Below are 20,942 nucleotides of genomic sequence, written 5' to 3'. Positions count from 1 at the left end.
TAAAAATAGATCAGGGGTGTCAAATGCAGAGGTTTAGGATTTATCTAATTATAAAGGTGTAAATTATACATACAGGGCAGCTTACATATCACTTTTGGGGGCCCCAGGAGGGCCACATGGCTTTCTATAGATGCAAGTGGAGCATTATAGCTGCCAGCTTTGTATCTAGATTTGTTTCGACATCACGCTCTAATCAAGTGACGGCAAGACATACATCCTGAGCCGCACACGTTACATGGCGGCGGTGTGATGTTATACCATGCTGGGCCCAGGTCTGTCCTGCAGGGTAAGCACATGCACCATGCCCCATCAGATGCAAGATAGCATGTTGTACCACTGGCCTGGACAGACGGAATTAGGACAGCTAGCATGTATGGAGGACATGCATCTGAAGCTCCATGATACTCCGCGTGGAGACTGAAATCTCTCACATGAGACGCTGCTTCATCTATACATCTGGCAGCAAATGTGACCAATGGGTTACCAGGGTAGGATATAGAAGCCACACCGTGGACCCGCTCTTGGCAGCCAACGAGCAATAAACTCCATAAAGATAATACAGAGCACAGAGGTATAAGTAACATCTGATAATCTTTGCAGCCATGGTAACTCAGACCCCCCCATAATCATTGCTTAAAGAGGGGGTATCCGGACCCCTAATACGTAAAAGTGTTCCCAAGCGGAGGCTGATTAGAGATATGGTTAGGATGGAGGCAAGCGGTACGTATCAGGCTGCGAGGATCCCGGCTAATCTCACGGATTACGGAAATCTCTTCAAACCCTTCACCTGAGACTCAGAGTCAGGAACCGACTTGTCTCTGCGTTCCGTCGTCCCCTTAATACCCTGACCTAAGATGCACCACAGTTCGAAACGGCATCTGTGGGAGCACGGGCCTCGGGGGTATATATAACTGCCCTCTCTACAAAACGATGCCAGCACAGGACACGGAAGTCTCATTATCGAGATCACAGGTTTTATTTGTAACACACATGTGGCAGGGTTGGCCGCCCGCCAGAAGTATATAGGTGCTTATATCACGAAGCCTGCGCTAAAGTGAAATCGTAGACATATTACGTATCACTGCAGCAAGACACATAAAATAACGGCAATAAATCATGATGATTGAACAATATTAACCCTTTAATCACAAGCAATAGGAAGCATGGCCTAACACCCGCTCCCCCCGCCCCGATTTAAATCCCGTCGTGACAAGACAGCAAGGAAATGAAAAGAGCCTTGGGACTGTTTCATGGAATCCAGGCATGGTGGCAAGTATGACCCGCCTGTTCTATACACTGACCTCTCATCGTCTTCTAAAATTTGAATCTAAAACAATTCTGTGCATTTCTAACAACTGTGACCCCCGCTCTCCGGCAAATTCATCCCGGCCGCGAGATGCCAGGAATGTCACAGCTGCTGCACAGCGGCCACCTAGTCTGCTTAAAGGGCCACCAAAACCCATCAAGAGTTAAAGTTACCCTCCCTGTGGGTAACAACAGATACAATGAAAGATGAGCACGCCTGGGAACTCTCAGGATTTGCCCCAATCTCAGGGTGAAGGGGCAGATTCTGGGGGTCACACAGTCTGGAGCTGCCCCCCATCCTATTCTCCCCGCTTTGATCATATATAAGACTCCCAGTTGGTGCTTTTACTCCTAGTATGTGGCTGATATCCCTGCTTGAATGCAGGTGACTGAATGAAGTGTATATTTAACTGACAAGTCAGGGTATCCATGACGACCGGTATTAGAGGCATTTGGGTAACACACTGCACCGAATCTTCGCGACAGGCCCTTAAAGGGTTAATATTTCAGGCGTCTCAGCGTCGGCACTTTTAGAGCATTCACAGGTATGAAGACGAGTTTACGGGCGATAAATAAAATGACGCATTATCTACTTTTAACGGATTTCAATTTTTTTTCATAATGTTAATAATTTAAAATTTAATCTGCGCGGAGACCCCCTTCGGTAGCCGTAGCCGGGCGGCCTTAATTCACTTATATTTTTAGATACATTCTTTGCCAGAATGTCTGTTAACAAATTACGAACTTGCTATTTGTGGCAGAGCTTAGCGCTCCGGCTGCGTGACGCCGCGGTATAGGGGTTTGCTATTGTTAGCACGGCTTTACCCTTAAAATAAGAAGGTGCCACATACCATCAAGGGACTGGTATGATAAACTCGTGACCAACAGGAAGAATGTCATCAGGTTCCCCTTTCACCTGTCCTACCAGCTGGAAGGTATTTAGAAAATGTTTTTTCGCCCCGGTGAATTCCTAAGATAAGTTTAGCAGAGGAAACGGTTCCAGACCCCAAATATCTCGAGTGCGTCTAATAACGGTGATTCAATAGCTTGGTGGTCAGTGGCCACGAGAAATATGTTACGCCGCAAAGGTTCATGGGAAATGCCACGCGGGATTTTTTTAGGGGTTTTTCTTTTTTTTTTTACTTATTTCATGAAATTTTAAAAAATGTAATCTGGATACGGGGTTTATCGGGTCGGAAAAATGAAACCGGAGCTTCATGAGCCTAAAGGGAAAGCAGACTGGAACGTTTATTCTGTGGGGGGGGATCTGGGGAGAGGACAGGATCCGCTGTCAGGAGGTATTAAGGGCAATCGGGCAGAACGGGAAGGGCCGCTCCGGAGAACTCTGAGCAGCTTAAATATCTACTCGCTATCAACAGAATGGAGACGAGAACGCGGTACAGAACGGCACGGCGACAGCCGGGATCCCTTCACCGGAAGTATGATAGATTGCAAGCTTCTAGGACTATGCAGGTCAACCACCCCCCCAGGCATATTATTCCTATTATATTATTACATATAATGCAAGGAAGCGCAGGAGCGTCTCAATAAGGGGGCAGAAATATATAATAATGTATAATAGGGGGTTAGATATTTGGGATATTTCTGGGGTGGTGGTATACAGGGATAAAACATTCCCTATACATATAGGGCTCAGTATAATTTTTTCTCTCTGTATTAGACCCAGGTAACAGCTCTCTGTATAGTGCTCCCTCTCAGGTAACTACCCCCTGTATAGCACTCCCTCTTTTGTAACTGCCCCATGTATAGTGCAACCTCTGAGGTAAGTGCTCCCTGTATAGTGCACCCTCTGAGGTAACTGCCCCCTGTATAGTGCTCCCTCTCAGGTAACTGCCCCCTGTATGGCACTCCTCTTATGTGACTGCCCCCTGTATAGTGCACCCTCTGAGGTAAGTGCTCCCCGTATAGCACTACGTCTCAGGTAAGTGCTCCCTGTATAGCGCACCTTCTGAGGTAACTGCCCCCTGTATAGCGCTCCCTCTCAGGTAAGTGATCCCTGTATAGTGCTCCCTCTCAGGTAAGTGATCCCTGTATAGCGCTCCCTCTCAGGTAAGTGATCCCTGTATAGCGTTCCCTCTCAGGTAAGTGATCCCTGTAGAGCGCGCTCTCTCTCTGCATTAGGCTCGTGCGCTCAGATCTCTTTGGACACACAGACAGCTGTCACTGCGCATGCACCAAGCAGAAGCTTCCGCGCGTTTGTAAACAACCAAAATCGCGCCCCCTACCCGCCCCTTTTCCATGAAACCACCCCTACTTTCCCTTACCTGGAGGTGAGCCGATAAATGGGTGTGTTCACGTCTAACCCTCTGATGGATGGCCCCTCCAACCAATGGAAGAGGAGGGGTCCCTTAGCAACTACTCTATTGGCCAATGATGGGTGTGCGAGGGCGGGGCATGGGCTGTCAGGCTGAACGCAGTTCCACACGTCTGGCAGATCGCGCTGTAGCGGAGAGCGAAGCGGGCTGGCATTGGGTACCGCGAGCAATACGCTGAGGGACGCAGCACCGGATACACTGAGGTGCACAGTATTGGGTACGCAGGGAAGTACAACACTGGGGGCACAGCACCAGGCACACTGACGGGCACAGCAGGGGTTACAGTACCAGGCACGCATGTGACATAGGGCTACAACGCCAGGGACACTGATGGGCACGGTACAGGGTACAATGAGGTACACAGTACCGGATATATTGGGGGCACAGAACTGGGCACAATGAGGTACACAGTACCGGATATATTGGGGGAACAGCAATGGGCACACTGAGGGGCATACTACACGTACATGGGTGCACAGCACTGGGTACTCTGGGAATCACAGTACCGGTTACACCAGGGGGACATATTAGCGGATTCACAGGGGAGGGGTACAGCACTGACACACTTAGGGGGGCAGTACCGGGTACACTGGAGGTAAAACAGTGGGTGCACTGGGAGTACAGCGCTAGGTAAATGGGGGACTCAGACACCGGGTATAGAGGCTGTGGGGGGCAGATCGGAGTGCTGCGCGTTACCCTGTGCGTGTCCTCTGTGTGTTACGCCGTGTGGCAGCCTGTGGCAGGGTTAGTGTGTGAGTGAGTGTATATATGCGGCTGAGGCTGCTGGGTGTGTGAACGCCGCACAGCCGACTAATCATTTTGTATTTTAGGAAGTCGCTTAATGCGTAGAACACGAAGCTGCCCCCGCTCTATAGTATTGGGGTAAATTCTTATAGTCAGCCTTGCATATTTGCCCTCTTCCCTACGTGTTGCCCCCGTAGCCTGCGGCTCTGCTTGTCGGCCACTCTCTGGCTGGGAGTGCTGGGTGTCCGGTCACTTCTCCCATTTTTCTCTGCTTTTTCTTGCGCCCCTTTGGCTTAGTATTTGTGTTGTTGCCCCGGTGTAAACGTCTTGGGGGGGGCGGTGGTAGCCAGGCCCCAGAGGTGTAAGCCTGGCTTGTGACGGGTGGAAGGCTTCCGCTGCCCAAAAGAGGAGCCCAACCTTGGGAATGTGGGGACGTGTTCCTGGTTTCCATGGTGACTGCTCCACATTTAGTGCTTTATAGGCTTGGCTCATTGACCCGGGGCACGTTTGGCTCAGGATCCTGTGGCCACCTTTCTGTATGCCCCTCAGCGGGTTACTGTCACGGAGGCTGGTGTGTCACGCTGATGTCACTTTGCACGTGTAATAATGACTCGCCACGTATACATTATTATTATTATTTATTGTTTTATATAGCGCCATCAAATTCCGTAGTGCTGTACAATGGGTAAACAGGACATGACAAGTAGTATATAACATAACAAATTGACTAACAGAGACAACACGAGGCGTATAGCGGTAACGAGTAACCGGATCTTGCCTGTCCCCCTTAGATCATCTGGATTATGAGTCTCTGGCTCCTTCTGGATTTATGACCCTGAACTCCCCATGATGGGCTGAGAGCGACCTGCGCGAGGAGGATGACCCACAGAGCCAGCCCGGTGAAAGCCTACGACTTCCTGCTCAAGTTCCTGCTGGTCGGAGACAGCGATGTCGGCAAAGGAGAGATCCTGGCCAGCCTGCAGGACGGCGCCACCGAGTCCCCCTACGGCTATAACATGGGTGAGTCCCCCTACGGCTATAACATGAGTGAGTCCCCCCAACGGCTATAACATGGGTGAGTCCCCCCTACGGCTATAACATGGGTGAGTCCCCCCTACGGCTATAACATGGGTGAGTCCCCCCTACGGCTATAACATGGGTGAGTCCCCCCTACGGCTATAACATGGGTGAGTCCCCCCTACGGCTATAACGTGGGTGGGTCCCCCCTACGGCTATAACGTGGGTGAGTCCCCCCTACGGCTATAACGTGGGTGAGTCCCCCCTACGGCTATAACATGGGTGAGTCCCCCCTACGGCTATAACATGGGTGAGTCCCCCCCTACGGTTATAAAACGTGGGTGAGCCCCCCCTACGGCTATAGCGTGGTTGGGCCCCCCTACGGCTAGAACATGGGTGAGCCCCCCTACGGCTAGCCACATTTTGGTAAATTTTATGAAATTGTAACCTCAGAACGTCGGAGGCTCGAGTCACCGGTGAGTCTGGCCCCCACTTGACGGCTAACAGATCATTCTGACCCTGTGCGGCCTCCTCCAGGTTCCCGAGGATCTCGATATGTATGGTAGATGATGGGTTGAGGTTCTTGATGTTAATGGTAGATCACGTGCTGAGGTCCATGATATGTGTGGTGGATCGTGTATGAAGGTCCGTGCCGATAACGTGTCCAGATGTTCTGGGGTCTCTTTGGTTTGGGGTCATGCCGTATACACTGTTTCTTGTTCCGCTTGCGTTCTGCCGAGGCGCGAAGGTGCAGCGTTGGGTGTGAGTGCTGAGAACGAGCCCCGGGGAAGAGACGCCTCGTTTCTCGTGTAATTAGACGTGGCATCCGTGGACTCCTGCCAGACAGCGCTGTGATTGCCGGGGCTTCACCCACGCTGGGTCCATGCGGCACCCGCGGCAAAAGATATGCAAATACCACTCAATTACTGATTTCAGGGGTATTTTGGGCTGATCTGCTGGACACGTCGGGTGCGTATATTATATTTATATATTTATGATTGTTTTTTTTTTTCTTATGCCCCGTAAGAGCTGGCGTTGGGGCTGAAGTTATTGCCCCGGTCAGCGTGACATCCGCCAGCAGGTGGGGGAAAGGAATCCGGCTATACAATGATAAGCCGTCGGAATCCGTGTCCGATATACCGCCGTTAATGGCTTAATAATAGATCGGAAGCGCACACATATTGCGCTCTTAGCAGGTGCTGTAAGCTAAGTTGCCCAGTTACTCTCGGTACGTGCCAGCTGCCCTGGGTTTTCATGGCTAGTCCCTATCTTATTTTACCCTCCTGGCTCTGAAAGCAGCTTTCACAAATCTTAGCAGGTAATTGCGCGTTTAGGCGCCCGCGCCCCATTTGTCGACATCTGTGTGGTTTAATGTTGGCCGCCGCTTACCTGGATAATCTACACACAATGGGGGTTTCTGCGGTAAGGGTCCCTGAGCCGGTACACGTCCAGCCCGGTATTCACAGTATTATTTATTCCTTCCGCTAAAGGCTTACTTATCCCTCCTAATCTCCGACGGCTGCCTCCTCCTTACAATAGAGACTTTTGTGCCACGTTTCCTTCTCGATCTAATACGTAATATTTATCCCCACGACCCAGGGCTCGCGCGGCTTGTTCCGAATTCACCCAGTAAATCGGTTAAATCCCCTCCGGTGCCTCCACCTGCGTGAGATCTGCTTGCCGAGGGAGTTCACCTGCGCGGGATCTCCCCGGGAGGGCGAGGACACTTTCACTGCCAAGAAACGCTTGGTGTGAGCCGTGCCGGCCGCAGAAATAAATAATCGCTCTATGATTTAAAAATGAAATTAATATTAAATATTAATCGCTATAATAATCATAATAAATAATTCTAAATAAAAAATAAATAAATCGCTATATGATTTAAAAATGTATATTAAATATTAATCGCTATAATAATAAATAATTCTAAATAAAAATATATAAATTGTTATATGATTTAAAAATGTATATTAAATATGAATCGCTATAATAATAATAAATAATTCTAAATAAAAATACATAAATCCTATGATTTAAAAATGTATATTAAAGATTAATCACTATAATAATCATAATAAATCTAAATAAAAAATATAAATCGCTATATGATTCAAAAATGAAATTAATATTAAATATTAATTGCTATAATAATCATAATAAATAATTATACCTAAAAATAAATCACTATATGATTATAAATATTAATTGCTATAATAATCATAATAAATATAAATACATATTCTTAGAAATAAATAGCTATGCGATTTAAAAATGAAATCAGTAATAATTTTAATAATAAATATAAATAAAATAGATATAAAATGAATATTAAATCCATTTTTATGCAATCTTATATTTTCTCCACGTTTCATACCTTCTCATTTCTGTGTATTAGGAATATTTTGGGTACAGAAGTTTTTTTTAGGGACCAGATCAGTCAGAATTCGGTATTTATTTCAGAAAGTACCTTACTTGGGATTTGGAATCTCTTGGATTTCCGGAGATCTTTCTGAAACATCAAATAATTGACTTTCACGTATTTTGCGGTAATATCACCCGCGGATTACCGGTTACGTATTGAATTCTGGTGACTAATAGTCTTTTTAGTTGTTATTTCAGGTTTTTCCTGTATTTTTATGACTCTGCATTTTAAAAACAACTTTTTTTTTTTTTTTCCATCTGTCGTTCCTTTTGAACTAAGCTTAAATCCCAGTTTCATTGGGGGATATTCAGTAAACCTTATTTATGTTTTTGTGGGTTTTTTTGATGACTTTATTGGAACACGTAATATCCAACACGCCACCGACATATCCGTGATTCGGGTAAAATGATGAGGCAACCCAAAACATATGACTTAACACGTCAAAAACGGCATCTTTATCTAAAGAGTTGTTTAGAACTTACATAGAACCTGTCAGCAGATCGGCCCCCGTCGGCCCATCTAGTCGCCCGTTTGTCCTGCTGTAACGACTCAGACCTTAATCAGTCGTTGGTCTCGTCTTAGATTCAGGAGCCGTATGTCTATCCCATGCATGTTTAATACCCTCTACCACTTCTGCTGGGAGTCTGTTCCACTTATCTACCACCCTCTCAGTAAAGTAAATTCCTTACTTCCAAAATATTGTAGCAGATAAAAACCCACATACTATTATGTTTAGTTTTTGTCCTTACTAATTGACAATGTAACTCATTGTAACTCCTGCCTTCCTTTTGAACGTGAAAGGGTTAAGGATTTTACATTTTTAGAATTTTTTTTAAATATATATTTTCTTGCATTTTTTTTTTTGCAAACCTTGCTTGAAAGAAAAATCCTTAGACTTTTTTTAGTATTATTACTTATTTATATGTATTGATTATAAGTGATTACGGTTCCATCTGATGTAATAACTCCGGGTTTTAGCCCCCGATATCTTTCCGTAAAGCTCTTAAGGGGGGGGCGCCTCGTTAATCCTGACCAACCGCCGGCCTTGGCCCTGTCTCCTAAATATAGATTTAGAATTTTTTTAACGCTGGTTTGAGATCCGCTTCTCGGGAGCCTCTAGGTTTTCAGCGTTGGCGCTCTGATTGGCTGATCTGTATGATGTCATGTCACCGTAGGCTTTGCTTCGTCACCTTACTCATGTTTGCATGTCGCGGTTGAGCAAAGCGTGTGTCTGCGAAGAGAGCTAAGCATGTTCTGGCGCGGGGGGGGGTAAAACGATCGGAATAAACAGGAGAAAGGAAACGGATGATTGAGAGAGAGAGAAGAAGCCCCGGCATCCGAAGGATCCCAAACGCGTTGGAAGGGACCGTTGGTTGTTCCGCGTCGGAGGTCCGTGTCCTGTTCGCTGAGTAATCCCATTCTCTGACCTGCGTCGTTCCTCGGCTTCCTTTCCGAGTCCGTCTCGGGGAAGCGCGGCTGGTTAATATAAACATGTCGGCGTACCATGCTGGCGCCATGTACCCCGGGTGAGTGCTGGCTGCTGAAAAAAACCACCCTTAATACAGATATATGAAAGGTTAGGTTGATGCGACAAAGGAATTCTCCCCCCCCCCCCTGTATTTTATGCGTTTAACACTTTTCTGATCTCTCGGACGGTTTCCTGCGACGCGGCCAACGACAAGTGAAGATGTTACTTTCCAAAGTCAAATTCATCTTCTAAATATAGTCTCCGGCGCTCGGCGGGTCCTTTGGAGCAGAAAGGATTCCCTTTCTGCTCCAAATACTTCGGCTTCTCAAAACATCGATGCTGACACCCCCCCCCCCCCCCGTGAGGACGCCGGCCCTTTAAATAGTCCAGATACCGCTAAGAGTGAAGTGTTTACTCGTCTGTCCGTGGAATGTGCTTGCACGTGCTTCCCGTCACCAATTGTTTACTTAAAATATAGAAAGACATGGTCTTATCTTCTGCCCTGGGGTCTGTTTTATTATTATTTTTTTTTTATTATTATTATTTTAATTAATTAAATATTATTTTAATATAATTATTAATGGTGGACAATAAGTTCCGTCTTTAAAGGGATGTTATTGGGATTTATTTTTGGGAATCTGAATGATTTACTTTTAACGTGTGAAAATCACCCAGGAGTTCATTGAACGCGACGTTGGGAAAGGTCTCTGGAGTTCAGGGGTATTGATTAATGCTAATTTAATGGTCTAAGGATACCTGATAATAAATGGGTGACGTGAGGAGGGACTGGGGTGACACAATAAAAAGAATTGTGCGTTGGCCCCCGCGTGGGCCGTGTCATCAGAAGAAGTCTATCCCCGCTCACCGACTCTGCCGATAACGGGAAACGCTTCGTGGTCAGAGGTCAGGGTGGGCAGCAGAATCTGAGTTGGGGTCAAGGGGTGGGTCAGGAGGTGACGTAGCAGAACACGTGCCCCATCTGCGGCATAAATATTGGGGAGTACCCCAAGCTTGGCGAGTCTGATCTAATTTTTAATGGCTACATTGCTTACCACGGAGCTGAATCAGTGGGACTGCACCGTCTCTCGAAGTGTCTCCCCGATTGAAACTCCCAAAAATAATGAATTTAAAGGGGCCGCAAATAAAACGCAATGAAGCGCCATTTAGCGGAAGGAGCCCGATTTAATGTATGACTTTTTAATCACCTTTCCGTCTATTAACAGATTCTGTAGCCTGGTTCCGCTAACTCTACGAGGAACCCAGAACACGATTATTCTGTAGGTTAAAAACCCTCCGGAGATGGAAGCTCGGTAGTCGCGTCCCACCTACCGCTGTTTCTTTGACGTTGGCACAAAGAGAGGGGTTTTGCGCGGACTGAATAATTATACGGCCCCCGTGAATACGCCGCTGTCTTTCCACCTAATTTCTGCTCTGAAGATCTGGTGCCAAATGTAAGAGGTTTTTGTAACGTACATAAGAAATTTATTGTAAGGGTTTTTTTTTTTTAATTTTCCACATTTTTGGGGTATGTGAAAAGCAATAAACAGTTTTGACAGCTTTTGGCAAAGGACCGTGAAAGAGCGAGTAGTGTGTTGTGGGTTTTTTTTCCCCTGCTTCATAAATAGCCGCGTTTTTACTGGAATTCTTGCTGCGAGAGGTTAGCGGATAAAACCTCTTTTGTGCTTCTGCCTCCTGATTCACGGAGAGCTGGAGATCCTGCTTCCCGAGAAACTGTAAAGATGGAGGTAATATTCAACATCGTGACGGGCCCTGTAAGCAATTCGCCCTGCCTGGATAGGGCTTGATCTGCTCGGTTATGGCAGCTGGACCTGATGTAGGAAGAAAAAGCATGGATAGGGCTTTATCTGCTCGGTTATGGCAGCTGGACCTGATGTAGGAAGCAGAAGCATGGATAGGGCTTTATCTGCTCGGTTATGGCAGCTGGACCTGGTGTAGGAAGAAGAAGCATGGATAGGGCTTTATCTGCTCGGTTATGGCAGCTGGACCTGGTTTAAGAAGAAGAAGCATGGATAGGGCTTTATCTGCTCGGTTATGGCAGCTGGACCTGGTGTAAGAAGAAGAAGCATGGATAGGGCTTTATCTGCTCGGTTATGGCAGCTGGACCTGATGTAGGAAGTAGAAGCATGGATAGGGCTTTATCTGCTCGGTTATGGCAGCTGGACCTGGTGTAGGAAGTAGAAGCATGGATAGGGCTTTATCTGCTCGGTTATGGCAGCTGGACCTGGTGTAAGAAGAAGAAGCATGGATAGGGCTTTATCTGCTCGGTTATGGCAGCTGGACCTGGTGTAAGAAGAAGAAGCATGGATAGGGCTTTATCTGCTCGGTTATGGCAGCAGGACCTGATGTAGGAAGTAGAAGCATGGATAGGGCTTCACAAAGCTGACTGCTTTGTGACGTCACTAAAACCTCCGACTCCTCTGAGACCCCGTAACTAAACTGTGCGAGCGCCAGGTGGGTTCTTGGTCCTTTAGCTGGTGGAACCGGCAGGCGTGTTACATACGGGTGTTAAGAGGGATGGAGCGTGTGGGAGCTGTGTGCGTGTTCCAGGAGGTGGATTCTAATTTTGGTTCCATCACATAAATAATTGCAATCTGGCACGTTCACAAACAGGCTCCGGGGGGCCGAGTACAGAGATTTAACTGTTTGCGTGATAGAGCAATATGCATCACCCCCTAAAAGCTTTGGTAGATAAGTGGAACAGCCTCCCAGCAGAGGTGGTAGAGGGTAATACAGTGAGGGTATTAAACATGCATGGGATAGGCATACGGCTCCTGAATCTAAGACGAGACCAACGACTGATTAAGGTTTGAGTCGTTACAGCAGGAGAGACGGGCGACTAGACGGGGGCCGAACTGCTGGAGGGTTCTATCATCATAACGTGAACTAGAATTTTTTTTTTATATTTGGGTGATTTAGCAATTTAGATAAACTGGAGGAAAAGGATTTCAGTGTTTTCTTTCTGGAAGCTTCGGACTTGGCGTCCTTAAGAACCGGTTCTAACTTGGGACGCTCTAGAACGTCCAGCTTTCGTTGTTGTTGTTGTTGTTGTTTACGGACTGCGTAATGCAGAGCAGCTGTTCCCGATGTTCCGCAGTTCGGGATGATTATCCGCTTTGCGCTCAGAGCGTCTCCGTTCCCAGAGAGCACGGATCAGGCTTCTTCTGGAAACCCCCTCGGCACAGCAGGGGACGGGGTATTTCTTCTCCGAGGAATGTTTAGTAAATAGCTTGGATCAGGGGGCCGGATACCCCCGAGGAGCTGGGTTTCTAGATTTTTACATCCGGCTCGTAACTTCTTTTCGGCTCTGTTTTGCCGCCTGTAGTTACCGCTTGTTTTGTTTGCAGATCCAAAAGTCAGGCCGTTATCAGACCTTTAACAGCTCAGATATCCAATCAGAGCCGAGCATATTGTATGGAATTAGTGTGGCCGCGGGCCGATCACAAACCCCCCCCCGGTAGCCGGCCTTCTAATATTCGCCACCACGTGCCAGATGCCTTTTGATCTTGCTGTTTCCCAAGGCCCTGTATCTACTACTCTGTCTCATGGGTTTAAAAAAACGGGTGCTGTTGGGCCGCCACATGAACGCAAGCTGGCTGCGGGACTACAAGTCCCATCTTGCTCGGTTGCAGGGTGATGGGGATTGTAGTTATTTGGATTGTGCGGATAATTGCTGTTCTCGTTAGCGAGAGGGGGTGCTGATTTCTGTCACCCACCCTGTTATAGAGCGAGTGCGCGATCTCTCCCACTCCCGCTACTTAGTCACTTGCGAGTGGGCGAGATATGCAGAGGGATTTATTTATTCCCAGAAACCTTGTAGCAACGAGGAGGAACGTCTGAACACGGCCATGGTTACCCGGCCCCGCGCGTTTCTAATGACATGGCTGATTCCCGCCGTTCCCTTAACCCATCGCTTCCCGTATTGCGAGTCGTTTCTATGAAACAATATTTATTTTGACGTCCTTGATGATGTCATGCAATGGTTTGAAAGCGCCAGGCTTGTGAAGTCTCGTTTTTGGTCTGTTGTCTTCACATATTAATATATGTGAAGCCACCGAAGCCACCGCTCGTGGTTGGACCAGGAGATGATGGCCGAGGTCAACTCATTAAACTGGGACAGGTTAGGGAACTAAAGGCGAGGTCTGCTCAGTCATGTCCTGTTTTCGCCATACGTGCCAATCTGCTTAGCAGATACAATCCACTTTTCCATGGGAAACCATGATGTCATCCCTACCGATGATGAAATAGCTTCCTGTTGTCACCTTGAACTGCCCGTCGGGCAGGCGTTTCACCTATCGGATAATCACCGGAGCGTTGGACAGACCTCTGGTTTGGGTACACCTTGAGACTTTTCCCTTAAAATAAAGGCGCTAAAAGCTCTCCACCCGTTTTGAGTTAAAGTCTCATAACCCTCAGCCAGCCTGTATGCCCGGTCCTTGCGGAGCGAGTCATTTTCTAGAACTTGTCTGGAAAGAAGTTCTCGGGGATCCCCGATCATCATTTTGAAAGCTTTCCGCATGACAGCCTAAGGCTTGTGAGAGTTCATAACAACATCTTCAATGATTAAATATTACCTTCCCGGAAAGAGACCGCTGGGACCTGTTAATAGCAGGGTTGCGTTTAGGAATACAGTTCCCATAATCCCTTAAGGATGGTGGGACTTCTCCTGCTTTAAAGGTTCTCCCCAGGACTTGCATGAAAGCGATCTCCATGCCATGTAACCTCACGCACCGTGATCTAGAACAAGCTCGGACTTGCCTGCCGACGGACAGTCCCGGTGTTAAAAGCGCTGTCCGTGTCGGGTGCGTTAATTAGAAGACCTTCTCGATGACTGCTAACGGCCGGCTGGAGCTCATTCTGAGATTCCGAGCAGATGCTTCGTACGACGATTGCCTCTGACGGAAGGGAAGGAGAGATCGCAGAACGATAATTGTCCCGAGGAATGCTACAGAACTTGATTCCTGCGCGGCTGCGATAACCTGTTATTCCATCGGCCTCGTCAGCATTTATTACGCATTTATCCGTTAGAGGAGCACCCGGCCGCGCAAGCACGGGGACAACAAACAGCCAGGAGCCCGTGCTTTCCTGTTACCATGGACATTGGTTTTAAACGGGGTCAGTAAAACACCTTCTGTGTCCCATAACTAAGACTTTTCTTAATGAATGGACACTTCTCTTCGCTGTAGACGGTAACAACCCCCCCCCTAGCGCTATAGACGGTAACAACCCCCCCCTAGCGCTATAGACGGTAACAACCCCCCCCAGCGCTATAGACGGTAACAACCCCCCCAGCGCTATAGACGGTAACAACCCCCCCAGCGCTGTAGACGGTAACAACCCCCCCCAGCGCTATAGACGGTAACAACCCCCCCCAGCCCTGTAGACGGTAACAACCCCCCCCAGCCCTGTAGACGGTAACAACCCCCCCCAGCGCTGTAGACGGTAACAACCCCCCCCAGCGCTGTAGACGGTAACAACCCCCCCCAGCGCTGTAGACGGTAACAACCCCCCCCAGCGCTGTAGACGGTAACAACCCCCCCCAGCGCTGTAGACGGTAACAACCCCCCCAGCGCTGTAGACGGTAACAAACCCCCCCCAGCGCTGTAGACGGTAACAACCCCCCCCCAGCGCTGTAGACGGTAACAACCCCCCCTAGTGTCACTGATGGGACGGAGACCTGACTTTTGTAGAATAAAGGGTTAAATCCACCCGGCTTCTGAGAAATGCAGGTTCCCTGGGCTGCGAGGGAATAAGATGCAGGAACATATGGCGGCACAGTTTTTATTTTAAATAATAGATCGCAGGAAGAAGGAGAAATTGAATATTTCATTAGCGGTTCCTCCGGCTGCCGGGGGGGGGGGGGGACCTGTTCTCTTCCCGTGGCCCTCGGGGGAAGTAGCTGGGAGTCGTCATCCACGGAATCTATTGGAATTTTGCTACATTTATATTTTTTGCCTGGGAATGCGTAATTACCATGTGACACAAAAGCAGGCACTGATAGGTTGTTGCCATAGAAGCTAAAAATAAAAAAAGAAAGCTTTGTAAACCCTTTCTATGCTTTTTTGGGGGATTAAACCTTCAGACTAAAGAATAAAATGAGACCCGCTAAAGTTTATTTGCATAACATACTGGAGAGAGTTTGAGTTTTTTTGTGTAAGGGGAACAGAACCTTTAAAGGATCTTATTAGAAAGTGGAAGGGTTAATACCAGACTGGTGCGGGTCATTCAGTTTGGGGTAAAAACACAAGGTATCTGTACAGGGTGGATGTATAAACCAGTATAGAGCTGGACTTGGTTAATCGGCTAGGAGCGTATATTAACGTTCTCTGGGGCTGGTCTACTAAGTACGCGTTTGAGTATTTTTGCGTTTGTGGGGCGGCACCCTCTCCGGCCGCGTTCTCCGGAGATCTTCCGGTCGTCGGGTTTATCAGAAGCCGTTAGCGCTTCCCACCTCCCCCTCGCTGCCAACCTGTCGCGCTTACACTCCTACACAGCCAATTATCTGCCCGTCACGGATTAAAAATATTCTCTTTGTCCTCTTTACATTTTCTTACGTAATTACCCCCGCAAAGCAAGCCGTTTAACCCTCGCGGCTGGGAAGCTGCACCGGAAACCTTTATTGGGGTAAAGAAAAAAAATCATGGGTGGGGGGCATTTTCTATACCGGGGGACGTGAATCCTCCAGCGATAATAAAGCGCTGATCGGGGTTATTATTATTGACTCAATCATTGGCTGTAAACTTTATGGAGTTGATGTAGATCTGCGTAGAGGATGGATCTTTGGTGGGTTATGACATCATAGCACGGAACACTGAGGTTTTACTCTTGGAGGGGGGATCTTTACAAATGGGAGCAAAAATGTGCCCCCTACCTCGACTACCCTATGAGGAGTGCTTAGGGTGCACTTGGGGCCCCGGAACACAGGTTTACCAGCCATGACCCCACTCATTAAGCCACCGATCTCCACCGTGGCCTGGAAAATCTTTTTTTTTTTTTTTTTTTTTTTTTTGCCGGTTTGCTATATGAGACACGGAACCCTGAAAGTTCCAAACCCCTCCGGGTTTCTGATTCCCCCGAGGTTCTGGCTCCGTAGAGCGTCTCCTGCGATTACCGAAGCTCTGCTCGGCGTGATGGAGCTCCGTGTTTGTTGTGTGTGTTAGGAGCTGGTCCTCCCGAGTTGGCTCGGCTCGCAGCTTCGCTGTTGCTTTGTACTCTTAAATTATTCATGTTTATCGGCTGCGCTGACGCATCGTGTGCTTTAAAGCTTCAGGTCAGGGAGTTTAAAAACAAAACCCCTCCAGGTCTGCGCTGCTGAGAAGAACTTGGCCGGCCGGCTGGGGCTTTGCGTGGAGTCCTTGGTGGAAACCTCTCCTGACCTTTCCATGTCTTCCTTCGCGCTCCATGGTCGGGGGAGGTGGGGAATTGTCTCATTTCCAGCTTATTTCACATGGTTTGCTGCTTGTTAACATTCAGGCTGCAGCTCTCCAAATCCAAACGATGACATCATTAACGCAACGGAGCCAAGCAAACCGAGCCTCACTCGGACTTGGAGGAGACCAAGAGGTATCACCTGATCGGTAACCATGCCGTGGGGATAATGAAATGTCAGCACCGTCTTCAGTGAGATTTCGGGATCAGAAGGAATGTTTTTAGCATCGTTATATCTTCTAACGCTACGTTGTAACCGCTGGCTCCGTCGGCCAGGTTCCGACGAGGCCAAAGGTTGGGTGAAGGTCGTCTGGGTGGGTGGAAAGGATGAGGGTCGGGCCAAGTCTAAAAACCGCCGAGTGGCATACTCACCTGGACAGATACACGCCAAGCACATGTATGACATGCACAGAGCCACACGTCACTTAGAACTGAAATCACCCCAGAGGGCGCTAGCAGCGTAAGGGGTATCATGGAGAATAACCCCGAAGGAACCTCTGTATCGGTGAATGGGTGAGCGGCTCTGAATGCCTTCGTGTGAAATGATGTCATACGGAAGCCGTGTTTTAGCCGATTCACCGTCAGATTTTAAGCTCTGCTTGTCCTGTTTTCCGGAATATTTTATCAGCCGGGACCCCGACGTTTCCACCGCCTCCCGGAAACTAACAGGAAGCCGCGTCGTCACGGGAAGCGGGATACAGAGGGCTGCCAGTGGCCGGCTCTTTAACCCGTTCAGTACCAGTGGGTTAGAAGGCCAGTGCCCAGCCCTTTAACCCGTTCAGTACCAGTGGGTTAAAAGGCCAGTCCTTTAACCTGTTCAATGCCAAACAAAGCACTCACAAAGTGTTAAGAACCAAGAAACTTTTGACCGTTAAATATCTCTGGGTTCACCCCAAACGTAGGTCCCCCCTCCGTGCCACGTGGGGTCTGGAACGTGGAACCAGGTTTAACCGTTACAGGGAGACGATTCCATGCGGGAAATCACACCTCTCGCCGCTGATATAAATAACCCGTTGTGAAGAGAATGAATCGCACCTCCATTACCGGGTGTCACGCTGAGCTGTCCCTATTTAACTCTTTAGATACTTTAGGTTTATCGTCTTTAATATTATTGTTACTGTTAAAGTTATCTGTTTGGTTTTAAGTGAATGCAACTCGGGTAACATGCCCAGAGTGCCCACTCAGCATCCAGTACAGCAGAGGATTACAATATACATATATATATATATATATATACATATATATATATATATATATATATATATATATATATATATATATATACCGGTGTATATATAATTTTATCACATTGAAGTAGCTTCACGCTGAGGGACACGGATTGTTGGTGGGCCGTCGTAATGACACCGGTACACCAGTATTCAGTCAGGATTTGCTGTTTTCTGGAAAAGGATACAGCTTCAAAGGCAAAAATAACCCGTATTTATGGTCAAGAGGAAAAAATACGGCAGATTGATGTGTTAAAAAACCCAAGTTCTAGATTTTTTTTTCTTCCAGTATTTGTCACCCACATTAGTGATGTATGTGCATATGAGTGAGTGTGTGCGAGCGTGTATGTGTGTGTATGTGTGTGTATGAATGAATGAGTGTGAGCGTGAATGTGTGCGTATGAATGAGTATGTTTGCGTATGAGTGTGTGTGTTAAATATTTATCTCTTTTTTTTGAGTAGCGGGAGGCGATTGTACATTTTCGCAGGCTTTTTCTCTCCCTTTTTACATGAAGTTGGCTTTACCGGGATTACCGGAGATACCGATTTAATGTTGGGGTTTTATTGAGGGAAACGATAGATTGTATAAATATTTGGCAAATAAAATTCTCTTATGTTTTAGGAATTGACTACAAAACGACAACCATCCTTCTGGACGGCCGGAGGATAAAACTGCAGCTCTGGTGAGCGCTTTCATTCTTCAGTTTACCGATTGAATGAGTTTTGGCCCCAGGGGCCACAGTTCTTGGCTAAGGAGAATCATCCCCATCCCTTAAACACCCTTTTTTCCACGTGTCCAATCCTCTAAACAGGCGCCTGGCCTTCCACCGAATGTGTTATTTAACCCTATATGATCTCAAGGGGCCGTCCAATCAGCTCCTCTCCAAGAAAGTAAAAGAAATGTAAAATATATTAATATGTAGTATTAACGAACCCGTCATTTTTTTTTTCTCTCCCCTTCAGGGACACCTCAGGACAAGGACGGTTTTGCACTATTTTTCGTTCTTATTCCCGGGGAGCTCAGGTGAGATTACAGCAAATATAACCATCCGCCTCGCAGCGACATTATAGAAATAATAAGTACTTTTCTTTATGCCCCAAGGAAGGTATTAAGAAACCTTTTTTTTTTTTTTTTTTGTAAAGGGCTAAAAGCGTAAATTAGAGAAAACATGTACATCGTAGGTGATGCCGGCGTTACGGCAATAGAGTAGATCTCGCTTTGATGAGCAATGCGATCGTAACATTTAATTTACCAAATTATGATTAAAAAACCGTTTTTTCCGTCTGCAGGGCGTGATCCTGGTTTATGACATCACAAATCGGTGGTCTTTTGATGGAATTGACCGATGGATAAAGGAGATTGATGAGGTTGGTGACCCGGTCGCTTCCTCTTGTGTTTATCGGTATCACCCTATGGTGGCAGTGCGCCATTTGGTCACACCCACTCGTGGGTGGTATGGGGGTGTGGCTAGGTGGTAGCCCACCCACAATCCCGCTTATAATAGTCATATTTTAATGTTGCAGGTGAGGGTATGTGGTGTTTACTCGTCAAATATCTTTATCCGCTCCTGAGAATGTGACTTCGATTGTGTAAAAAAAAAAAAACTATAAATGTTTAAAAGGTAGGATTTGATGCGATTTCCCCTTTAAGTTTCTGTTTCCCTTCGTTCCTTCAGCATGCCCCTGGGGTGCCCAAAATCCTGGTGGGAAACCGGCTCCACCTGGCGTTCAAGCGCCAGGTCTCTACGGAGCAAGCCCAGAGCTACGCCGAGCGCCTGGGGATGACGTTTTTTGAAGTCAGTCCGTTGTGCAACTTTAATATCACGGAGTCCTTCACGGAGCTGGCAAGGATAGTGTTAATGCGCCATGGCATGGACCGATTGTGGAGGCCAAACAAGGGTACGTCTGCCAAAGAATGCTTTCACGTTAATCCTTTAGATTGTAAGCCTGCAGGCCGAGTCCTCTTTACCTGATGTATCCGTTTTGTGTTAATCTGTAATTCTAGTCTTGTCGGACCATTTAAATGCAGGGACTGTCGCTGTAAGAAGCTCCGCGGGAGATGCTGGCGCTATATAAATAAAAGAGAATAATAATAACAGCCGCCTTCGCTGGGAAGTCGCTCCGGGTGACTACTAATTGGCACACACCGCCACCTAGTGGCCGTCCAACAGACCAAATTCGATACAATGTAAAAGGCTTTTGTAACATTTACAGAAGTTCTAAATGATTTAACCCTTAAATACTTTCTGTCCCGCGTGATGAATCTTAACAACCCCTATCACTCTTTTTTTTTTTAATCGCAGTACTGAGCTTGCAGGACCTCTGCTGCCGGGCGATCGTGTCCTGCACGCCGGTGCATTTGGTGGACAAGCTCCCTCTGCCGGTTGCCTTAAGAAGTCATCTGAAGTCTTTCTCCATGGCCAACGGCCTGAACGCCAGAATGATGCACGGCCGCTCCTACTCTCTCACTGCCAACAATGCCAACAAGAGGAACAGCCTCAAAAAAGCCAAGATTATCCGTCCCCCCCAGAGCCCCCCGAAAAACTGCTCCAGAAACAGCTGCAAGATCTCCTAGTCGTCGGCCGCCAAGCTGGAGCGGAGCCTCCTGTCTCCGGAGCCGGGAGGAGCGAGAGAGCGTTCCGCGGAGCGGGAAGTAACGGAAGGATCTGTCTTCTGGTGATAAAGCTGCTTTGATTTGGGCGAAAGGACGCGTTCCTCCGAGTCTGCGAGACGTCGCCGTGCGGTAACCGCCGCGTACAAAATGCATGAGGATTTTTATTTCCTTTTTTTTTTTTGTGTTTGAACTTTTTTTGTGCTTATAAAGGGAATTAATTTTGCGTAATTCAGAGCTTGTGATGGAATCCGTACCCAGCCTCGCGTTTCCCTGTAATACGCCAACTACACACTTGCTTTTATTTTTTTAAGGTAAGTTCATTTGCGGAATAATCGCAGACGGGAACATTTAGAGAGTGCGGACC

At 47.4% G+C, this 20,942-nt stretch overlaps 1 protein-coding gene across 2 annotated transcripts; it reads left to right on the top strand.

Annotated features, from left to right (window-relative positions):
• Positions 1-5,263: 5,263 nt before the first annotated feature.
• Positions 5,264-20,539, top strand: LOC149281930 (ras-related protein Rab-40B). Of its 2 annotated transcripts, none has more exons than XM_089498889.1 (6): positions 5,264-5,405; positions 18,587-18,647; positions 18,928-18,988; positions 19,255-19,332; positions 19,698-19,863; positions 20,268-20,539. In XM_089498889.1, exons 1-6 carry the CDS (start codon positions 5,264-5,266, stop codon positions 20,537-20,539), a joined length of 780 nt encoding a protein of 259 aa, XP_089355015.1. The 2 variants fall into 2 exon arrangements, with proteins under 2 accessions (XP_089355015.1, XP_089355014.1); XM_089498888.1 differs by having other exon boundaries at positions 19,641-19,863.
• Positions 20,540-20,942: the final 403 nt, after the last annotated feature.

This window comes from Sceloporus occidentalis, unplaced genomic scaffold, assembly GCF_023333645.1.
Source record: "Sceloporus occidentalis isolate IW3139 unplaced genomic scaffold, rSceOcc1.0.p SCAF_126, whole genome shotgun sequence".
NCBI lineage: Eukaryota > Metazoa > Chordata > Lepidosauria > Squamata > Phrynosomatidae > Sceloporus > Sceloporus occidentalis.
Note: the sequence above shows the minus strand (reverse complement) of the source record. Positions and strands in the feature narration are given on the sequence as shown.